The 22,500-nt window shown below is 47.2% G+C and overlaps 3 protein-coding genes across 4 annotated transcripts in view; all 3 read right to left on the minus strand.

The window, feature by feature from the left end:
• LOC117730610 (DDB1- and CUL4-associated factor 1-like) overlaps window positions 1-6,752 on the minus strand; it is a 23,193-nt gene extending 16,441 nt beyond the window's left edge. Inside the window, 6 exon segments of the mRNA XM_034532423.1 lie at window positions 246-383; window positions 2,017-2,130; window positions 2,528-2,601; window positions 3,479-3,555; window positions 4,476-4,633; window positions 6,521-6,752. Of these exon segments, the coding sequence (XP_034388314.1) occupies window positions 246-383; window positions 2,017-2,130; window positions 2,528-2,601; window positions 3,479-3,555; window positions 4,476-4,627 (555 nt within the window). The 5' untranslated portion in view covers window positions 4,628-4,633; window positions 6,521-6,752.
• Window positions 6,753-7,624: 872 nt separating this feature from the next.
• Window positions 7,625-19,526, minus strand: smpd4 (sphingomyelin phosphodiesterase 4). Its single transcript, XM_034532424.1, is given in 21 exon segments — window positions 7,625-8,368; window positions 8,370-8,480; window positions 8,482-8,501; window positions 8,872-9,000; window positions 9,100-9,231; window positions 9,314-9,544; window positions 9,616-9,821; window positions 10,328-10,491; window positions 10,572-10,669; window positions 10,813-10,903; window positions 11,934-12,076; window positions 13,197-13,286; window positions 14,612-14,683; window positions 14,788-14,920; window positions 17,242-17,393; window positions 17,482-17,534; window positions 17,931-18,039; window positions 18,126-18,201; window positions 18,313-18,449; window positions 19,040-19,126; window positions 19,209-19,526. Coding segments are annotated over 21 exon segments (2,457 nt in total). The 5' UTR covers window positions 19,248-19,526; the 3' UTR covers window positions 7,625-8,184.
• Window positions 19,527-20,072: 546 nt separating this feature from the next.
• The window catches only part of si:dkey-49n23.1 (semaphorin-3D), a 69,478-nt gene continuing 67,050 nt past the window's right edge, over window positions 20,073-22,500 (minus strand). For both annotated transcript variants that reach the window (XM_034532426.1, XM_034532427.1), the window contains exon 18: window positions 20,073-21,814. In XM_034532426.1, the coding sequence (XP_034388317.1) occupies window positions 21,338-21,814 (477 nt within the window). In that variant the 3' untranslated portion in view covers window positions 20,073-21,337. The remainder of the gene's footprint in view (window positions 21,815-22,500) is intronic.

The following is a 22,500-nucleotide window of genomic DNA, read 5'->3' on the forward strand; positions in this document are numbered from 1 at the left end:
GTGTGTCTGTCTGTGTGTGTCTGTGTGAGTGTCTGTCTGTGTGTGTCTGTGTGAGTGTGTGTGTCTGTCTGTGTGAGTGTGTGTGTCTGTGTGAGTGTGTGTGTCTGTCTGTGTGTGTCTGTGTGAGTGTGTGTGTCTGTCTGTGTGTGTCTGTGTGAGTGTGTGTGTGTCTGTGAGTGTGTGTGTGTGTGTGTGTGTGTGTGTGTGTGTGTGTGTGTGTGTGTGTGTGTGTGTGTGTGTCCCACCAGCTGAGCGTTCTCCTCTCTGTAGCTTGCTGCTACTTCCTGGTTGCTCATGGCTCGGGCCAACAGACCGGAGGCGAAGACGCACAGCGGCCGCTCCGCCTCTCGAGCCCAGCTGAACAGCTTCTCCACCAGACCTTCCTGTCACGTGACACAGGCTAGCACGTTAGCACGAAGCTAGGTGTGCACATATTCATGTGTCCGTCAGTCATAGCGGATGTATTAGTGACAATTTACTAAAAAGTAACATCAGAAAATGTCTTCATAGGAGAACCATTGTTAATATTCACTTCATATACATTAGTTTGTTATAAATTATCTATTTATCTATTTAGTGAATATGCAGAGTGAACGTGAAGTCAATCGTTCATGCGTTTCAGGAGGGAAGACATTCTTTGTAACACACGTCAACCTGTCACAGGACTCTGGTCTCTGATTGGCTAAAAGGTTTCTCTAAAAGAACGTTTAGTTTAGCCACAGAATCGTACGGCCGATGTTAAATGAGAGAAACAACCACACCGTCTCACACCGTCTCACACGTCTCACACCGTCTCACACCGTCTCACACCGTCTCACACCATCTCACACCGTCTCACACCGTCTCACACCGTCTCACACCGTCTCACACCGTCTCACACCGTCTCAAACCGTCTCACACCGTCTCAAACCGTCTCACACCGTCTCACACCGTCTCACACCCTCTCACACCATCTCACACCGTCTCACACCGTCTCACACCGTCTCACACCGTCTCACACCCATCTCACACCGTCTCAAACCGTCTCACACCGTCTCACACCGTCTCACACCGTCTCACACCGTCTCACACCGTCTCACACCATCTCACACCGTCTCACACGTCTCACACCGTCTCACACCGTCTCACACCGTCTCACACCGTCTCACACCATCTCACACCCTCTCACACCGTCTCACACCGTCTCACACCGTCTCACACCGTCTCACACCATCTCACACCGTCTCAAACCGTCTCACACCGTCTCACACCGTCTCACACCGTCTCACACCGTCTCAAACCGTCTCACACCGTCTCAAACCGTCTCACACCATCTCACACCGTCTCAAACCGTCTCACACCGTCTCACACCGTCTCACACCGTCTCACACCGTCTCAAACCGTCTCACACCGTCTCACACCGTCTCACACCATCTCACACGTCTCAAACCGTCTCACACCGTCTCAAACCGTCTCACACGTCTCAAACCGTCTCACACGTCTCAAACCGTCTCACACGTCTCACACCGTCTCACACCGTCTCACACCATCTCACACGTCTCAAACCGTCTCACACCGTCTCAAACCGTCTCACACGTCTCAAACCGTCTCAAACCGTCTCACACCGTCTCAAACCGTCTCAAACCGTCTCAAACCGTCTCACACCGTCTCACACCGTCTCAAACCGTCTCACACCGTCTCACACCGTCTCACACCGTCTCAAACCGTCTCAAACCGTCTCACACGTCTCACACGTCTCACACGTCTCACACGTCTCACACATCTCAAACCGTCTCACACCGTCTCACACGTCTCAAACCGTCTCAAACCGTCTCACACCGTCTCACACCGTCTCACACCGTCTCACACCGTCTCAAACCGTCTCAAACCGTCTCAAACCGTCTCACACGTCTCACACGTCTCACACGTCTCACACATCTCAAACCGTCTCACACGTCTCAAACCGTCTCACACGTCTCACACGTCTCACACGTCTCACACATCTCAAACCGTCTCACACGTCTCAAACCGTCTCACCTTCTCCTGGAAGACGACGGCGGTCTCCAGACCCGGCACGATGTTCTGCAGCAGGCGGCAGGCGGCGGTGTTGAGGCTCAGCTCCCTGCTGGTCATGATGTAGGTGTCCATCAGCTGGAGAACCAATCAGAGCAACTCAGTGTCCACCGACGTAAACACAACCATTAGATTATGTTCATTTATTTTCATAAGATCTGTGTCCATATGTTTGACTGAATGAAGTGAAACTAAATGCCTGTTCATTTGAAATATTTTAATTTATGTGCCAACAATAAGTATCAAAGAAGATTTACAAAGAGATTTATTTAAATATAAACTTTTTCAGACCATCAGGGGAAAAAGAGAGAAATAGATTGAAATATGTTTTTTAAGTATCTTTGGGTTTCAGAATGTGATGGACATGTTTCACTATTTTATTACATTTTATAAACCTAATGATCAATTAATCGATTTAGTGCGTGAGATTCGTACCGCGTGGAAGGAATCAATAAAGAGAGTGAACGGTCCTCACCGCATTAGTGAAGTCGTCGTTCATGAAGAGCATCTTCAGCAGCTGTCCCAGCATGCACTCTGGGTCTGCTCGTCCTGCACAGACAATCACAAGGTTAACTGGAGCACCTAAAGGTGGGCTAGCGAGACTAAAGGTGGGCTAGCGAGACTAAAGGTGGGCTAGCGAGACTAAAGGTGGGCTAGAGAGACTAAAGGTATGCTAGAGAGACTAAAGGTGGGCTAGAGAGACTAAAGGTGGGCTAGAGAGACTAAAGGTATGCTAGAGAGACTAAAGGTGGGCTAGCGAGACTAAAGGTGGGCTAGAGAGACTAAAGGTATGCTAGAGAGACTAAAGGTGGGCTAGAGAGACTAAAGGTATGCTAGAGAGACTAAAGGTATGCTAGAGAGACTAAAGGTGGGCTAGAGAGACTAAAGGTGGGCTAGAGAGACTAAAGGTATGCTAGAGAGACTAAAGGTGGGCTAGCGAGACTAAGGTGGGCTAGAGAGACTAAAGGTGGGCTAGCGAGACTAAAGGTGGGCTTGAGAGACTAAAGGTGGCTAGCGAGACTAAAGGTGGGCTAGAGAGACTAAAGGTGGGCTAGAGAGACTAAAGGTGAGCTAGAGAGACTAAAGGTGGGCTAGAGAGACTAAAGGTGAGCTAGCGAGACTAAAGGTGGGCTAGAGAGACTAAAGGTGGGCTAGAGAGACTAAAGGTGGGCTAGCGAGACTAAAGGTGGGCTAGAGAGACTAAAGGTGGGCTAGAGAGACTAAAGGTGAGCTAGAGAGACTAAAGGTGGGCTAGAGAGACTAAAGGTGAGCTAGCGAGACTAAAGGTGGGCTAGAGAGACTAAAGGTGAGCTAGAGAGACTAAAGGTATGCTAGAGAGACTAAAGGTGGGCTAGCGAGACTAAAGGTGGGCTAGAGAGACTAAAGGTGAGCTAGAGAGACAAACAAAGAAGACATGGACAAGGACCTGGATGACGGTCGTCAAACGGATCAGGATCCACTTTGTGATACTCTCCCGTCTCCCGTTCAATCAGCTCAGAGATTCTGTGGAGACACAAGAGAGGGGTGAGACATGAGAGAGAGGGGTGAGACATGAGAGAGAGGTGAGACATGAGAGAGGGGTGAGACATGAGAGAGGGGTGAGACATGAGAGAGAGGTGAGACATGAGAGAGAGGGGTGAGACATGAGAGAGGGTGAGACATGAGAGAGTGGTGAGACATGAGAGAGAGGTGAGACATGAGAGAGAGGGGTGAGACATGAGAGAGGGGTGAGACATGAGAGAGGGGTGAGACATGAGAGAGAGGTGAGACATGAGAGAGAGGGGTGAGACATGAGAGAGGGGTGAGACATGAGAGAGAGGTGAGACATGAGAGAGGGGTGAGACATGAGAGAGAGGTGAGACATGAGAGAGGGGTGAGACATGAGAGAGAGGTGAGACATGAGAGAGGGGTGAGACATGAGAGAGGGGTGAGACATGAGAGAGATGAGACATGAGAGAGGGGTGAGACATGAGAGAGGGGAGACATGAGAGAGGGGTGAGACTTGAGAGAGAGGTGAGACATGAGAGAGGGGTGAGACATGAGAGAGAGGTGAGACATGAGAGAGGGGTGAGACATGAGAGAGAGGTGAGACATGAGAGAGGGGTGAGACATGAGAGAGGGGAGACATGAGAGAGAGGTGAGACATGAGAGAGAGGTGAGACATGAGAGAGGGGTGAGACATGAGAGAGAGGTGAGACATGAGAGAGGGGTGAGACATGAGAGAGAGGTGAGACATGAGAGAGTGGTGAGACATGAGAGAGTGGTGAAACATGAGAGAGAGGTGAGACATGAGAGAGGGGTGAGACATGAGAGAGAGGTGAGACATGAGAGAGGGGTGAGACATGAGAGAGAGGTGAGACATGAAAGGTGAGACACGAGAGAGAGAGGTGACACATGAGGGGTGAGACATGAGCTAAACTCACTTGGTGAGGATGGACACCAGCGTCTCCGTGGTCCCTCGCTGCGCCTCCTCCCATTCGTCGAGCAGCGTGGTTAGCTCCGCCTTCGAGTCCACCGACATGGCGACCGACACGGCAGACGACTGCTCTTCCTCTTCTTCCTCTGGGGAAGACATTGATGCCTGGAGGACAGGAAGAGGAAGAGAAGGAAGAGGAGGAGGAGGAGGAGGAAGAGAAGGAAGAGGAGGAGGAGGGACGAGTGAGGAAGAGGAGGAGGAGGGACGAGTGAGAAGGAGAAAGTTTTCTTCTCTCCGTCTCTGCACTTAATATATATAATGTAATATAACATAACTTAATATATGTATATATAATATACTGCAATATAATATAACATTATATAATATAATATAACTTAATATAATATAATGTAATATAACATAATATACTGTAATATAATATAACATTATATAATATAACATTATATAATATAAGATAATATAACATACTGTAATATAATATAATATAACATTATATAATATAACTTAATATAATATAAAACATAATATAATATAACATACTGTAGTATAATATATATTATATAATAAACTGTAATATGATATAACTTAACATAGCATAATAACGTAATATAATATAATACATCTGTAAATAGAACTGATGAATTGATTCATAAATGTTTTGTATAAATAAATAAACGCATAGTTTTAAATAGATAAAAGGTTTTGTATAAATAAATAAATAAGCAAGCATAGTATTAAATGGATAATAAAATGTTTTGTATAAATAAATAAACGCATAGTATTAAATAGATAATAAAATGTTTTGTATAAATAAATAAACGCATAGTATTAAATAGATAATAAAATGTTTTGTATAAATAAATAAATAAGCAAGCATAGTATTAAATGGATAATAAATAGTTGAATCTCTATAATAGGGCGACCGTACACACAATATAATATTACAATAACAGGTCAGACTTTAAAAAGAAAAAGCTCATGAATTGTAAATAACGGAGGAATATTCAAAATAATTAAAAACAAATCCCAATGATAATAAAAAGAAGGCAGAGATGCTCTAAATAAAGTTATACACGTAAGATCTCCACAACATTTATTTATTATTTATCATTAAAAGTTTAAATTTGAAGATAATATAGATAAATAATCTATTATAGTTTAGCGTAAGGACTACTTTTAGTATTTTTAAGTATATTTTGATGACAATACTGTTGTACTTAGTGTGGCGTCAGACAGACAGGTAAACAGACAGACACAAAGACAAACAGACAGGTAGGTAAACAGACAGAAAGAGAGACAGGTAAACAGACAGACAGAGAGACAGGTAAACAGACAGACACAAAGACAAACAGACAGACAGGTAAACAGACAGACAGAGAGACAGGTAAACAGACAGACACAAAGACAAACAGACAGGTAGGTAAACAGACAGAAAGAGAGACAGGTAAACAGACAGATACAAAGACAAACAGACAGACAGACAGGTAAACAGACAGACAGAGAGACAGGAAAACAGACAGGCACACGGACAGACAGACAGACAGACAGGTAAACAGACAGATACAAAGACAAACAGACAGGTAGGTAAACAGACAGACAGAGAGACAGGTAAACAGACAGGCACACAAACAGACAGACAGACAGGTAGATACATAGACAAGGTACACAGGTAAACAGACAGGCACACAGACAGACAGGCACACAGATAGACACACAGGTAAACAGACAGGCACACGGACAGACAGGGACATGTCCCCGAGGTTTCTGGCAACAGACAGCGGGGAAAGGAGTCCTCTGCTCGGGGGGACAACATGCGGCTCTGGAGGACCCGCTGGAGCTTCTCTGGCTCACGAGGCGACAGTTAGCTCGCCCCGTGAGCCGCCTCCGGGACTCTCCCCCCCGGTTCCTCCGGGACTCTCCCCCCCGGTTCACCGGGACTCTCCCCCCCGGTTCACCGGGACTCTCCCCCCCGGTGCACGTCCTCGTGAGCTCCTCGACAGCAGCGTGTCGCGCCTCATGTCACCAACTCACCTCCTTCTTCTTCTTCTTCTCTCCTTCTTCCTCGGTGGTGTTCCTCCGCTCAGCTCGTCGATGGCGGACTTTCTGATATCTGCGTTTCTTTTCGCTTCTTTTCGCTTCTTTTTTCAGCCGTTGAGTTGATGAAAACACGCAGAAAAACAAAAGGAAAGTGGAAAAGTGTCACGTTTATTTTCAAAAAACTTCTCCCGGCTGGCTGCGCGCGACTTCACCGAGCGAACGAACGGTCGCCGTTAGATGACGTCACGCGGCGGACCGTCAGCGCCTCGCGGGACTTGTAGTTCTTAGTGCTGCTCGTGACTTTATGTTTATGTTCGCATTTCAACATTTTTGACAACACATTAATTTTTAAAATCTTTATTGACCCGACTGTTCAATTCGAACATTTCCTTTTTATCTGAATGTCGACCAACAAATATGTTCACGCTTTTAACCACTGGAATATTTAAGTTATTCATTTAACTTATACATAAGTATTAGAATTACAGAAGTTGTTTACACAAAGTGTTGCAAACTTGCTGTATGATTGTTTCATGAAGTTGTGAAAAGAAAAAAGTAAAAACTGCTAAAATATTCTGCTTTTTTACTGCTCAAAACTTCAATGCAATAACCATATATTTTGTATCTATTTCATTGTATTATTAATTACAATTCTATGTAGCTATTTTTTAAATTATAGATATATTTAATGTCAGACCTTAATGGGGAGAGTGGTCCCGTAACCACGAGGTACCCGGTTCGAACCCCGCCCTGTTGAAGTGCCCTTGAGCAAGACCCTGAACCCCCGGGTGCTTCACTGCAGTCCACTGCTCCTTAATAACTAAGGATGAGTTAATGCAGAGAAGAATCAATAGATGTGTACATTTCTTTCTTTCTGTAAATGTGTTGTTCGATATCGATCGGTAGTTAAAGTAAAAGTATTGATTGATCAGTGAAATGTTTTCTTATTCCATCTCATGTTGGATGTTCCCGCTGCCGGTACGTTTAACTGTACTTTGGTTTGTTTTCAGAAACGTTTCAGTGTGAGAAACAAAGTTAAAATGCAGATTCGTTATCAAGCGTTTGACTCTCATTAATGAATAATTGAAGCCGACAGAATTAACAAACAAGTGCAAACGGTTTATTGAGTCTTTGGGACAAAAAGAAAAAGCATCCTGATCTCACCGAGAGGAAAATAGTTTTATTACATTGAGTGTTTGTGCTTCAGGCGCTGTAGTTATTTACAGGGTTTAATGATGACAAACATAAAATCAAGAACACAAGCGCCGGCCCTTTAAGAAGCAGAAATCCCTCCTAACAGGATTATCCTCATGAGCACGGAGTCCGACCTCTGACCTCTGGAGACGAGAGAACACGCTCACCCACAGGCAGGTAATCAATATGGTGACATTTTGATAATCGATTAATCATTTGAAGCCATCGTTAAAAGTGAAACAAAAAAATATTTTCACGTTTTAAGCTTCTAAAAAAAAGTGAACGTTTTCCCCGTCTTTACATTATGGCACATTTAATATGTAATAATATATTATTAAGACGTCACAATGCATTCAGGCAGGTCTCTGAAGTTAAACAAATAAAAAACCTAATTAGATTAAATGGTGAAAATAATGAACAGACGGATTATTTGTGGCTCGTGCATGTTGTGAACCTTTAAAAGTTTAGTGTGTTTTCAGCTTGTCTCCAAACAGCGCGGTGAAGAGTCCGTACAGGAAGCCGCCGGCGAGGATGAGCAGCGTGCTGGAGGCGGGGCCTAAGGCCAGCGCCGCTCCCAGCGCGTAGCAGAGCAGCAGCAGCAGCAGCCGGTAGCTCGCCAGCGGACGCAGGCTCAGCCGCGCTCGCCGGAGAGGAGCGCGAGCGGCGGGACGTCGGGCTGCGCTTCCACTTCCTGGAGGACGAGTCGGGATCCTCCAGGAAGTGGCGGCCCAGACGACCCAGGAAGTCCGGACGGGAGCAGCGCGTTCATGTTCCCTCCGAACTGTGGGAGATACGAACGCCTGTTAGGTCACACCACGGGACTCCTAGCGGATATTAATATGTATGTATGTATGTGTGTGTGTATATATATATATATATTTTATTTTATTAAAAAATTATTAAAAAATTATATAAAATATAACAAATTATATAGAAAATTATTAAAAAATTATATAAATTATATATATATATATATATATAAAAAAAAAAATTATATATATATATATATATATATATATTACATACATATACACACACACATACAGTGTTTACACAATGTGATATTTCATCTCTGAGTGAACTTCAGGTGAGCACAGAGGACGTAAACATGTAAACAGTCAAATGTATAAAAAGGTGTTTTCAGAACTCACCCTCTCATTGACCAGAGAAGAGATCCTGTAGAAGAGCCGGACCAGCAGGGCGTTCTCATAGCTCCTGATGGGCTGCAGCTCCGGGTCACCTTGGTACTGGATGTCAAACCTTCGCAGTCCACTTATGATCTACACACACACACACACACACACACACACACACACACACACTCTGAGTCTTTGCTGCCGGCCCACAGCTCCATCACGTGCCCTTCCTCCCTTACGAACCTGCTGGCGGCCCAGGTCCGTCAGAATCGGCCCGTTCTCCCCCTGGATGCAGTCGGGCAGCTGCTTGCCGTTGCCGTCGTCCTGAGAGGAGCTCAGGTTGGCGATGAGCTGAGCCAGCTGACCCTGGTTCAGCTGCAACACACGGACGGGCAGACGGGTTAAAACGGGTTTCCGGCCGCGGTCGGGAATGTTCGTACGGGACTCCCGATCCGACCTTGAAGATCTGACACAGGTTCTCCAACGCCTTGTCCAGGAACTCGTGGGTCTTCTTCAAGCACTCGCCGCTCTCCTCGTGCTCGGCCCCGGAGAACGTGTTGTTGAGGTCCGAGGAGCCCATCCCGAACCAGGACAGGAAGGAGCCGCCGGCCGCCGCCTCGCTGGAGTGGTCCGATATCCTCTTGGCCGTCTGTCTGGCTTGAGCTATTATCTGGATCAGCTTCATGACCTGGAACCACAAGGTCACTAAGGAAAGGAACCGCGACTCCGAGATCTGAACCCCCAAAGACGACCACTCACCGCTCCTCTGAGCTCGGTGCCGAACATCTGCTTGTACTGGCAGTCCTGGCCCTCCAGGGCGTAGACGTGGCTCTTCACCCGGAACACCATGTCGGTCACCACCCGCTGCCGCGAGGACAGGAAGCTGCCGCCCTGGCTCGGCGTCAGGTAGCCGCGGGGCTGCCGGTGGTGCAGGACGTGCTCCGGCTCCAGGAACAGCTGCTCTCCTGGTGGGAGGGGCTCCGCTTAGTGAACGAACGGCATCACTTATCGAGTATTCTGATTATTACTCTGCGGTTGGTGTTAATGGTTTATAAACTCTTTAAAAAAAGGAAATATTATAATTTTTAAAGCGTTTTCAGAATAGTGTTATGATCCTTTCAGCACTATTTTGTTTTTATTATTTACATCACATTTAATCCTCATTTAATTTGGTTGATGTGTAAAAATATGTCAAAAAATCATTCAAAGGAGAACAAATCTAATTCAGGTCTAAATAGTTTCTCTCCAGTGTTCATGACTTAAAAAACAGGTTAAAATAAAGTTTTATAAATATTTCTTGTGTGAAACATGTTTGTTGTTGTAATACTCATTTCAGCCACACGAGGCATCACGACCGCGTGAGTGTTAATTTTTCACAACTTAAACTAAGAAATTAAAACTCAAAGATGTTCCCCAAAGACGAATAAAACAAGTTAAGGAACGTAGAACGTCGGTCGTGTTCTCCGGTCACCTTTCTGGATCATCTCGGCGAGGTTGGGCTGAGAGAACACTTTGGCCACTCTGAAGACCATCAGGGCGTTCTTGGCGTTCACCAGATCCGTCCTCACGGCTCGGTTCAGCAGCACCTGGAAGAGCTTGGTGAACATCAGCAGGTTCTCCTGGACGAAGGGCTCCCTGTGGGGGAGCAGAGACACACCGGTGGGTACGGGTCCGAAGGCCTCCGTCCTCCGGGCAGAAGACAGATCCGGACTCACCACTTGTCCGGCACGGTTCGGTTCTGGTCTGGCTGAGAACCGGCGGCCTCCCCCGTGTACCTCCACGGTTGGATGTAGCTCAGCCACGTCTCCAACACCTGAACACGACAAACAACAAACTAAATGCATCTTGTTGTTTTCTGCAACCGGCGAACAGGAAGTGACCGCATCTGAGGCCGAGGGGGAGCGACGTAGAGACCCGTCAATCACCTTGTAGCCCCGCCCTAAAGATGAGACCTACCGCTCTGAAGGAGGCGTCCAGGGGCCAGTGGCCGAAGCAGTGCTGGAGGAACAGGTACAGCTTCTGCTGCACGAAGCGCTGCACCACCACCCTGCAGCCAGAGGAGCAGCGTGAGCCTTGTTTACTGTCAACAACAAACATCAACATCCCAGTGTGTAGGACCCAGAGGAGCAGCGTGAGCCTTGTTTACTGTCAACAACAAACATCAACATCCCAGTGTGTAGGACCCAGAGGAGCAGCGTGAGCCTTGTTTACTGTCAACAACAAACATCAACATCCCAGTGTGTAGGACCCAGAGGAGCAGCGTGAGCCTTGTTTACTGTCAACAACAAACATCAACATCCCAGTGTGTAGGACCCAGAGGAGCAGCGTGAGCCTTGTTTACTGTCAACAACAAACATCAACATCCCAGTGTGTAGGACCCAGAGAGCTGGACTCAGACCAGTAGGTAGAAGCTGAACATCAAGATGGTTCACGAGTACCCAACCCGTCTGTCTCTCTGACCCGTCTGTCTCCCCGTCTGTCTCTCTGACCCGTCTGTCTCCCCGTCTGTCTCTCTGACCCGTCTGTCTCCCCGTCTGTCTCTCTGACCCGTCTGTCTCCCTGTCTGTCTCTCTGACCCGTCTGTCTCTCTCCGTCTGTCTGTCTCCCCGTCTGTCTCTCTGACCCGTCTGTCTCTCCGTCTGTCTCTCTGACCCGTCTGTCTCCCCGTCTGTCTCTCTGACCCGTCTGTCTCCCCGTCTGTCTCTCCGTCTGTCTCTCTGACCCGTCTGTCTCTCCGTCTGTCTCTCTGACCCGTCTGTCTCTCTGACCCGTCTGTCTCTCCGTCTGTCTCTCTGACCCGTCTGTCTCTCTGTCTGTCTCTCTGACCCGTCTGTCTCCCCGTCTGTCTCTCTGACCCGTCGACCGTCTTTTATTGTTGCTGTCAGACTGGTTTATAGATGTTGCACAATCTTTATGCTTCATGACTTCATCCTCATTTGCATATTGTTTACCTTATGGTGCTCATAAACGGATAAATGACCAATAACTTAACGTATTCAGTTTGGGTGATTGTGTAACTACAGACGTCGTGATGTTGCATTAATGTCCAATAAAGAACCGATAAGTGTGTCGTGAACCTCTTGAGCTCCTCCAGCGGGCTGCTGTGGGCGGAGGGCGAGGAGGTGAGCGTGTCGGGCTTCAGGCTGTTGGAGAAGGCGTGCAGGTGTTTGACCAGGAGGCGAACCACCAGGACGTGCTCCTCCGTCGGGCTGAAGGGTTCCTGAGGAGACAAGCGGTCACATGGGGCGGCCAGGCAGCCAATCAGAACGCAGCCCTCGGGCCCAAAGCAGCCACACGATCACCAAAGCGTCAGCGGTTTTATTCTTTTCATATTTGAGGCCTACGAGCTTTTCAAAATAAGAGTTTCCTGTTCAGTCGGAAGCTTTCAGCAAGACGACGATGTCAAAACCCTCCTTTGAATTTATGCTCATAATAATAATAAATCTGTATTATCTAATTAAATCACTTCAAGACAACTGTGATTTATTAAAATGCAAGAACCACATTACATTTTAATAAAGACCTCAGCGCTCCGTTAGCTGCAAAAGAATAAATAATAATAATGCAAAGCAAACAAGCCGCCCCGATTAAGGAATAAACAAAAACAATGCATCTAATAATCTAATGATTGGATGACATGTCGATAAAGATTCTTCAAGATGCTTCACTTGGATCAATAGTGTTGATAGAAAGAACCTTTACCCCCACATAACCACGTAAAGCCACAAAGCACAGCAGACTTAGTGTAAACAGCATGCATCTAAAACAACAACAACACAAACAACAAGAGAACCAACACACAAACTAGTAAACAAAATGATATTAGATTACAAAGCTTCATTCCAGTCGAGGGTACTTCTCTACGTCTGACTGGACGCCTCTTAAAGGAATCAGAAGAGCAGAACTCTGGTTTCTCAAATTATGAACCAAACACGGAATTCACCGATCCATCAATCTACCGATATCTGGATCTTTGGGTTATTGACTGATATCTGGATCTTTGGGTTATTGACTGATATCTGGATCTTTGGGTTATTGACTGATATCTGGATCTTTGGGTTATTGACTGATATCTGGATCTTTGGGTTATTGACTGATATCTGGATCTTTGGGTTATTGGCCAATAAAGATGAGGAGCTACTTCCATTTCACAAAGCTGGATCTTCTTCTATCATTCAGGTTATTGTGCATCTCAATTGGTTTCTTAGCCCCCCCCCACTAGAATAAAACAGCCAGAATGTGAATAAGATCTAACATGGCAGTCAGCACCAGAGAAGTACCCGTTGACCTAACGGACGGAGGCCCCAGAGGGGCGGAGGTGAATGAAAAGGTAAAAGTACTTGGTAGGTGTGGAGGGTCCCAGAGCCTGGTGGGGCGGAGGGTTGGCACGGCATGCTGGACATACTGAGGCGGTACTGCAGCAGCGCCAGCTGTTTCACCCGTTACCACCAGGAGGGAGAGGGAGGGGAGGGGGAGGAAAGACGGCAACAAAAGAGGAGGAGGGTCGGGGGGGCAATAAAGGATGAGGAGAAAGGAAGGAAGGAAAGGTGGCAGGAGGAAGGTACACATGAGAACAGAAGGAAGAGGAGAGTGCAACCAGACGGGAACAATCGTCCGAAAACATTCAGGAGGAGAAAAAAAAAGAACAAGAGGGGAGACAAACACAAATGAGATGTTGACTGTGGGAACACAACGCTGAGATGACAGAGGGCGGGGCCTCGGCTGCAGACAGAGGGCGGGGCCTCGGCTGCAGACAGAGGGCGGGGCCTCGGCTGCAGACAGAGGGCGGAGCCTCGGCTGCAGACAGAGGGCGGGGCCTCGGCTGCAGACAGAGGGCGGGGCCTCGGCTGCAGACAGAGGGCGGGGCCTCGGCTGCAGACAGAGGGCGGAGCCTCGGCTGCAGACAGACCTCCAGTTTGCGTGCTTTACTTTTATTTATATATTAATATATATTATTCCCATCCCTAATGTTTAACGTTATTAACAGAGTGAACTCAAAACAACTCTTTTACTGCATGTGAAATACTGAATGTTGCTTTCTATAAATCTCCAGAGGGGAACGTCCCGCCCTCTTTGGATCCGCTGATGTTTCACAGGACAAAACCCAAGATTCAAACAACAATAACAACAACAACAACAACACAGGCGGCCAAATGGGATCCGATTATCCGTGTGCGTCTCCAGAAAACCTTCACTGCGTTGTGGCTTCATAATGGCCACGCACACACACACACACACACACGCACGCACACACACACACACACGCACACACACACGCACACACACACACGCACACACACACACACACGCACACACACACACACACACAGACACACGCACACACGCACACACACACACACGCACACGCACACACACACACACACACACACATGCACACACACACGCACACACACACACACGCGCACACACACACACATGCACACACACACGCACACACACACACACGCGCACACACACGCACACGCACACACACACACGCACACACACACGCACAACTCAGAAGCTATAAAACAATAAAAATGAATCAAATCAATAAAGCAGGTCAGCTGATCCGTGTTTCATCAACGCATCAGACAGAAAAACATCTGAACTGGTGGAGAAACACTTCTGACTCCTGAGAGGAACTAAAACATGGACGCTTTATGAAGACGTTATATTATAATATTCAGCTTCGATCCATATTTGTTGGCGTTTAGCCTTTTAAAAATAAAGGGGGGGGGGGTATTTATCTTACCTTTACCTGAGGAGACTGTAGTTTCTGGTACATCTCTAAGGAGTAGTGATGGAGCCAGATCTCCACAAACATCTAAAGAACACACACAATAAACACACAGTTCAACACTACAACTCTATTAAACAACTCTATTTTCATGACATTAAAAACCTTTTTACAATATTTCATCCTCTTACCTGGAGCAGCGTTTCGGACCTCCAGATCTCCTGGGCGGCCGGGTCTGCGTTCACAGACGGCTGATGGAATATGTGATGTTTCAGGAGACTTGGGCTGTGAACGCCGTAACCAGCAAAAGACACACTGGAAGATCTGAAGTGACAACAGGAAGGAATTATAGAAGTCTATGCTTCATGTGTTAAAGCTGCATTCTCTCTCCTGACCACCAGGGGGCGACTCCTCTGGTTGTATAGAAGTCTATGCTTCATGTGTTAAAGCTGCATTCTCTCTCCTGACCACCAGGGGGCGACTCCTCTGGTTGTATAGAAGTCTATGCTTCATGTGTTAAAGCTGCATTCTCTCTCCTGACCACCAGGGGGCGACTCCTCTGGTTGTATAGAAGTCTATGCTTCATGTGTTAAAGCTGCATTCTCTCTCCTGACCACCAGGGGGCGACTCCTCTGGTTGTATAGAAGTCTATGCTTCATGTGTTAAAGCTGCATTCTCTCTCCTGACCACCAGGGGGCGACTCCTCTGGTTGTATAGAAGTCTATGCTTCATGTGTTGAAGCTGCATTCTCTCTCCTGACCACCAGGGGGCGACTCCTCTGGTTGTATAGAAGTCTATGCTTCATGTGTTAAAGCTGCATTCTCTCTACTGACCACCAGGGGGCGACGACTCTGGTTGTATAGAAGTCTATGCTTCATGTGTTAAAGCTGCATTCTCTCTACTGACCACCAGGGGGCGACTCCTCTGGTTGTATAGAAGTCTATGCTTCATGTGTTGAAGCTGCATTCTCTCTCCTGACCACCAGGGGGCGACTCCTCTGGTTGTATAGAAGTCTATGCTTCATGTGTTAAAGCTGCATTCTCTCTACTGACCACCAGGGGGCGACTCCTCTGGTTGTATAGAAGTCTATGCTTCATGTGTTAAAGCTGCATTCTCTCTACTGACCACCAGGGGGCGACTCCTCTGGTTGTATAGAAGTCTATGCTTCATGTGTTAAAGCTGCATTCTCTCTACTGACCACCAGGGGGCGACTCCTCTGGTTGTATAGAAGTCTATGCTTCATGTGTTGAAGCTGCATTCTCTCTCCTGACCACCAGGGGGCGACTCCTCTGGTTGTATAGAAGTCTATGCTTCATGTGTTGAAGCTGCATTCTCTCTCCTGACCACCAGGGGGCGACTCCTCTGGTTGTATAGAAGTCTATGCTTCATGTGTTAAAGCTGCATTCTCTCTACTGACCACCAGGGGGCGACGACTCTGGTTGTATAGAAGTCTATGCTTCATGTGTTAAAGCTGCATTCTCTCTACTGACCACCAGGGGGCGACTCCTCTGGTTGTATAGAAGTCTATGCTTCATGTGTTGAAGCTGCATTCTCTCTCCTGACCACCAGGGGGCGACTCCTCTGGTTGTATAGAAGTCTATGCTTCATGTGTTAAAGCTGCATTCTCTCTACTGACCACCAGGGGGCGACTCCTCTGGTTGTATAGAAGTCTATGCTTCATGTGTTAAAGCTGCATTCTCTCTACTGACCACCAGGGGGCGACTCCTCTGGTTGTATAGAAGTCTATGCTTCATGTGTTAAAGCTGCATTCTCTCTACTGACCACCAGGGGGCGACTCCTCTGGTTGTATAGAAGTCTATGCTTCATGTGTTGAAGCTGCATTCTCTCTCCTGACCACCAGGGGGCGACTCCTCTGGTTGTATAGAAGTCTATGCTTCATGTGTTAAAGCTGCATTCTCTCTACTGACCACCAGGGGGCGACTCCTCTGGTTGTATAGAAGTCTATGCTTCATGTGTTAAAGCTGCATTCTCTCTACTGACCACCAGGGGGCGACTCCTCTGGTTGTATAGAAGTCTATGCTTCATGTGTTAAAGCTGCATTCTCTCTACTGACCACCAGGGGGCGACTCCTCTGGTTGTATAGAAGTCTATGCTTCATGTGTTGAAGCTGCATTCTCTCTCCTGACCACCAGGGGGCGACTCCTCTGGTTGTATAGAAGTCTATGCTTCATGTGTTAAAGCTGCATTCTCTCTCCTGACCACCAGGGGGCGACTCCTCTGGTTGTATAGAAGTCTATGCTTCATGTGTTAAAGCTGCATTCTCTCTCCTGACCACCAGGGGGCGACTCCTCTGGTTGTATAGAAGTCTGTGCTTCATGTTTAAAGCTGCATTCTCTCTTCTGACCACTAGGGGGCGACTCCTCTGGTTGTATAGAAGTCTATGCTTCATGTGTTAAAGCTGCATTCTCTCTACTGACCACCAGGGGGCGACTCCTCTGGTTGTATAGAAGTCTATGCTTCATGTGTTAAAGCTGCATTCTCTCTCCTGACCACCAGGGGGCGACTCCTCTGGTTGTATAGAAGTCTATGCTTCATGTGTTAAAGCTGCATTCTCTCTACTGACCACCAGGGGGCGACTCCTCTGGTTGTATAGAAGTTTAGAGTTATGAACCTCGCTCCTCTACCTGGGTGACGGTGCAGTGACGGAGCCTCTGGAGTCGGAGAACGGGGACGGGGGAACGCTCCCCTCGCTGGGCAGGAAGTACTTCAGGTAAGCGTTCACCAGCACAAAGTAGGCGCTGTCGGCGACGCCCCCTTGGGCGCCTTGTGGGTGGCTCTGGAAACACATCGTCATGAGAGACTTACAGAGATGGAAGCTTCATGAATTGAAGCCTAAAGACTGAACCCACGGCCACAGGACTCACCTTCGGCGTCACGAGGCAGGAGGCGAAGTGGAACATGAAGAACTCAAAGGGATCTGCGGAGCGTTGAGGAACGTGGAAGTCCAGAAAACATGCTCATGGGTTTAATGTTTTAGGTTATCTTCTATTAATTACATTACGTGTCATTTAGCTGACGCTGTCATCCAAAGCGACTTACAATCACGTTACATTAACACACTGTAGAATAGCTTTCAGGGTTAAGTGTCTTGCTCAAGGACACATCGGCTAGGGCGGGGATTGAACCACCAACCCCCTGATTGAAAGACGTCTGACCCACAGTCGCACAACCTATTAACAAAAGGTTGCAGCTTCACTAATAAACTTAATCATATTGAAGTAAATATCTTTGAGATATCTTATGTTTTATCCACTTAGAGTCTGAACTGACAACAATAATGTGTGTTATTCTCAGATTAGTGTGGGGAGGATACTGAGAGCCAAGTTCAGGGTCAGCAGCCCCGAGAGGGGGAACTGCAGCTTGTTGTGGAACAGAGGGCAGTCTGGGAGGACCCCCTCCTGGATGCAGGCCTTCACGGGACCCTGCAGGACACACGGGGGGGGTGAGTTGTTATTCCACTCCATCACAAGAGACACGAATCAGATGATTCCTGAACTAACGTTCTTACCGGGAGATAATTGACAGGTATTTCATATTTGTACTCTTCTGCTTGAAGTTTATACACGAGCTTCATCATCGGCCCGCTGGAAGAGAAAACACACACAATGGAGATGAAGAGCGTTTGATTCTTCCTCCACTAAAAATAAACGGTTGAGGGCCGCAGGTTTGAACCCGAGAGGAAGCCAAGCGTCCACCTGGGGTTCAGGAACTCCAGGGCGATGTTGTACTCGTAGCACCGCGAGTGCAGCAGTCGCAGGTTCCAGCCGGCGATGCTGCCGTCCAGGCTGCCGAACACGCTCTCCACCAACCAGGGGAGGATCCCATGGAGCTCCTGAAGAACACACACACACACACCACACACACACACACACACACACACACACACACACACACACACACACACACACACACACACACACACACACACACACACACACACACACACACACACACACACACACATCTAACGTTAGTGTGACGGCTCTGGTCCAACAGAAGGTCCTAATCTTAAACTGTAAATTTTAAGATGTAAATACAACAACAAAACACCCCTGAGAACTTTGTTTTAATCCTAAATAAAACGTTGTTTGTTTGTTTTACATTCAAAGCTTGTATTAAAGTGTTTTAATTAAATTAAGCTTTGAGTCCCTTCAGTAACACTGAAGTGCTCAGCTCCCACAACTGTGGATAAGTTCTGGTTTCTTTTAAAATACAATTTATAAAAATACATTTCTTTTTTTTATTAGAAATACAATAAAAAATATATACAATTAATAAAATGTATTTAAAAACGTAATACAAATATAATAACACATTTAATATTTGTTATATATATATTACATATATGATAAAAAAGGACAAGTTAATACTAAGTCACTACTCCTAATAACGGCCGCGTCCGTGACGTCACGGCCCCGGTACCTTGGCCGGGTACTCCTCGATGGTCTTCACCAGGTCCTGGCACCGCTGCAGCAGCGGCTTGGTGCAGGACTCCGCTTTGAGGTTGGCCTGCGGACAGAAACCAGAACCAGAACCGCGTTAGCGAGCTGGTGTGCGGCGCGGACCGGAACACGGGAGGAGGCGGACTCACCAGCAGGAAACTGGGCTGCTGTAACGTCGGAGCCGCCATCTTGGATCCGACCGCGGGGTGTAAACACTGGGAGATAGCAGCTAACTTAGCTTAGCATTACTTTGTAAGCTCGCTAAACGAAGCACAGTGACACAAACGGACAACAAGCTAACACCGGAAACACTTTGCGGAGCCGTACACGTCCGCGCGAGCGCCTCTCTGCCTCCTCTCGCGACCGGAAGTACAAACGTTAACTTCTTTTCCATGAACCGCCTTCAGCTCCATCAGCGTGCTGGAGCGACCCGTCGATGACGTCACCGCTGTGGTGTTCCGGTGCGCACGTCGTTGCGTAAGACCGCCCCCTTCTGGAATGACTCGGCTCCTACAACTGTGGAGAGGTTCCAGTTTAAAATAATATATAATATATTTAAATAAAGAATACAAAATAACATAATTCTAACAACATTATTTAAATAAAAATATTAATGCATTCATAAAAGATACAATTTAAAAATTAAATATAATATTAACTTACCGATTACATCCATTCAAATTTATTTATTTATTTTTATTTTACAATATTCTTTTCCAGAAAAAGTTTGAATTTTTTTTTTTTTTTCCCGTTCCTCTCCCACCACGGGTCAGTAATGACAATCTGCAGCTCCTTCAACAATGATAATAATACAATATAACATGTTACAAATATTACGTTTATATGAATAAAGTATAATACATAATAAACTATGAAATAATACTGTCTAACAGTGGTTGATTCAATTGTAAAGTGGTGAAAATGGTGATTTGAATGCATTTATCATATGCCTTTAAGTTATTCATCAACATTATGAGTGAGGAAACAGATCTGTAATATAAATGACAAAGATGTAAGATGTAAAAATAGTTTTTATTTTACAACATTTTGTGTTTTATTCACATAAAGACATTTTAATTTAATAATCTTATTAAAATTGTGAAGTAAAAACAAGTTTTCATTTTTCTTATGAGAAAACACACAAGTTCATATAAACAGTGAGGAAAGACAGAGTGTAGAAAACAAAGAAAGAAAACTATCAAGTTCTTTGATGCACACGGATGTGAATAATAATTATTAGTAAGCTATTTATTATGTATTTTCCATTGTGTGTGTTTCCACTGCAGCCTTTATTCAATCTGAAGTACAGAACACACATAAATACATGTTTAAACTCAGTTAAATGTGCAGCAGTACATCGGGGAAACACTTCTCTTGTTCTGTCATTAATATATATATATATAGTTTACATATTTATGTCTGCATTGTGCGTGAGATCCTGATACATGTTCATCTGTGTCAGTCCATTCATTTTCAGGTCGAAGTAGATCTTTTGGACAGAAAAAGGATTATTGAAGTGTGGGAATTGAACCTAGTACGAGTACGACGTTTAGTTGTGATGTTTCAAGTGGGCTTGTACGAGATTATTATCCAGAATCAGTGTATTAATGCAGTAATAATTCAGTATTAATGTAGAAACAGTGATTGAACCTCTCAGAACCCAGGAGCTGCCTCCGTGGGCTAGTCAGTTCATACTATTGAGTTTTTTAAAGAGTTCTGATTCACTAAAGTCAGTCAACAACCAACGAACTGATGGACCAGCAGCTCCTGAGTCCTGACAGGTCCACTCACGGTTAACCGATGCAGTCTGGTGTGAGCTTCAAGCTTCAAGCTTCATAAATACATCATTGAGTTACTTTAAACACGTCCAGAGCAGAACTGAACTTTGCTGTCGGCTGCTCATAAAACCACAGCTCTAAACATCACAACTGTCCCTTTAAACTCAACTCGGGCATTGCTAATGCTAAGCTAATGCTAAGCTACGGCCAATCTAATTTGCGATGCCACAACCTTGAAGGAGCTTGACCTTGTCAGTTAATAAACTGATATAGGATCAGATGCATCACAGGTCTTAGCTGAAGCTCGGAGCCGACAGACAATCCTTATTTATAATATGGAAGATGGAAGAACTTCCTCCTACACGGCCATCTTTGTTGCGTCTGAAACCCCAAAATATTCAGGACGAGGACTCACTACGGTCTCTTAGCTTTGCTTTGAATGGCACACATCTGGTTCTGGTTCTGTAGTCCGTCAAGCAGTCTCTGGGTCCCCTGCCGGACTAGAGCCGGGTCTCGGGGGGGTTCCTCCTCACCCGAGCCTTCCTGCTCTCCTGCCTCAGCTTCAGAGTGCGCAGCTTCTGCTGACGACGTTTCTCGCGGTACCAGAGCTGCTCGCAGTACTGGTCCGCGCTCAGGCTGTTGGTCCCCACCAGGTGCAGGTCTTTGTAGCCCTTCAGGGGAAGTTGCTGGGGCGGCCAGGAGTTCCCGTGACCCGCCGACTGGCCGAGGAACCCGGTCCTCCCGAGGACCAGAGGGCCCGGCTGGTTGGGGTCCAGGTCCTGCTGCTGGCGGCGGGGCGGCTGGAGGCCGTGGTTGGGGATGACGTGGACGCGGTACCGGGCCAGCACCTGGCTGTAGGAGTGCTCGTGGCTGGCGCAGGTGTAGAGGCCCGAGTCGGCCGGCTCCAGGCGCTGAACCAGCAACCCCCGCTTCATGTGGAGGCAGCGCTCGCCATCGCCCTGACGGAGCTGACGGAGCTGACGGAGAGACAGACAGGCGACAGACAGACAGGTGAGAGGACGACAGGATGGATCCAGCTCAGGGCCCCCTGTAGAGGGGTCAGTTCCCCCTGTAGAGGGCTCAGGGCCCCCTGTAGAGGGGTCAGTTCCCCCTGTAGAGGGCTCAGGGCCCCCTGTAGAGGGGTCAGTCTCCCCATGTAGAGGGGTCAGTCTCCCCTGTAGAGGGGTCAGTTCCCCCTGTAGAGGGCTCAGGGCCCCCTGTAGAGGGGTCAGTCTCCCCATGTAGAGGGGTCAGTCTCCCCTGTAGAGGGGTCAGTCTCCCCATGTAGAGGGCTCAGGGCCCCCTGTAGAGGGGTCAGGGCCCCATGTAGAGGGGTCAGTCTCCCCATGTAGAGAGGTCAGTTCCCCCTGTAGAGGGCTCAGGGCCCCCTGTAGAGGGGTCAGTCTCCCCTGTAGAGGGGTCAGGGCCCCCTGTAGAGGGGTCAGTCTCCCCATGTAGAGGGGTCAGTCTCCCCTGTAGAGGGGTCAGGGCCCCATGTAGAGGGGTCAGTCTCCCCATGTAGAGAGGTCAGTTCCCCCTGTAGAGGGCTCAGGGCCCCCTGTAGAGGGCTCAGGGCCCCCTGTAGAGGGGTCAGTCTCCCCTGTAGAGGGCTCAGGGCCCCCTGTAGAGGGGTCAGTCTCCCCTGTAGAGGGCTCAGGGCCCC

This window comes from Cyclopterus lumpus, chromosome 5, assembly GCF_009769545.1.
Source record: "Cyclopterus lumpus isolate fCycLum1 chromosome 5, fCycLum1.pri, whole genome shotgun sequence".
NCBI classification, from domain to species: domain Eukaryota; kingdom Metazoa; phylum Chordata; class Actinopteri; order Perciformes; family Cyclopteridae; genus Cyclopterus; species Cyclopterus lumpus.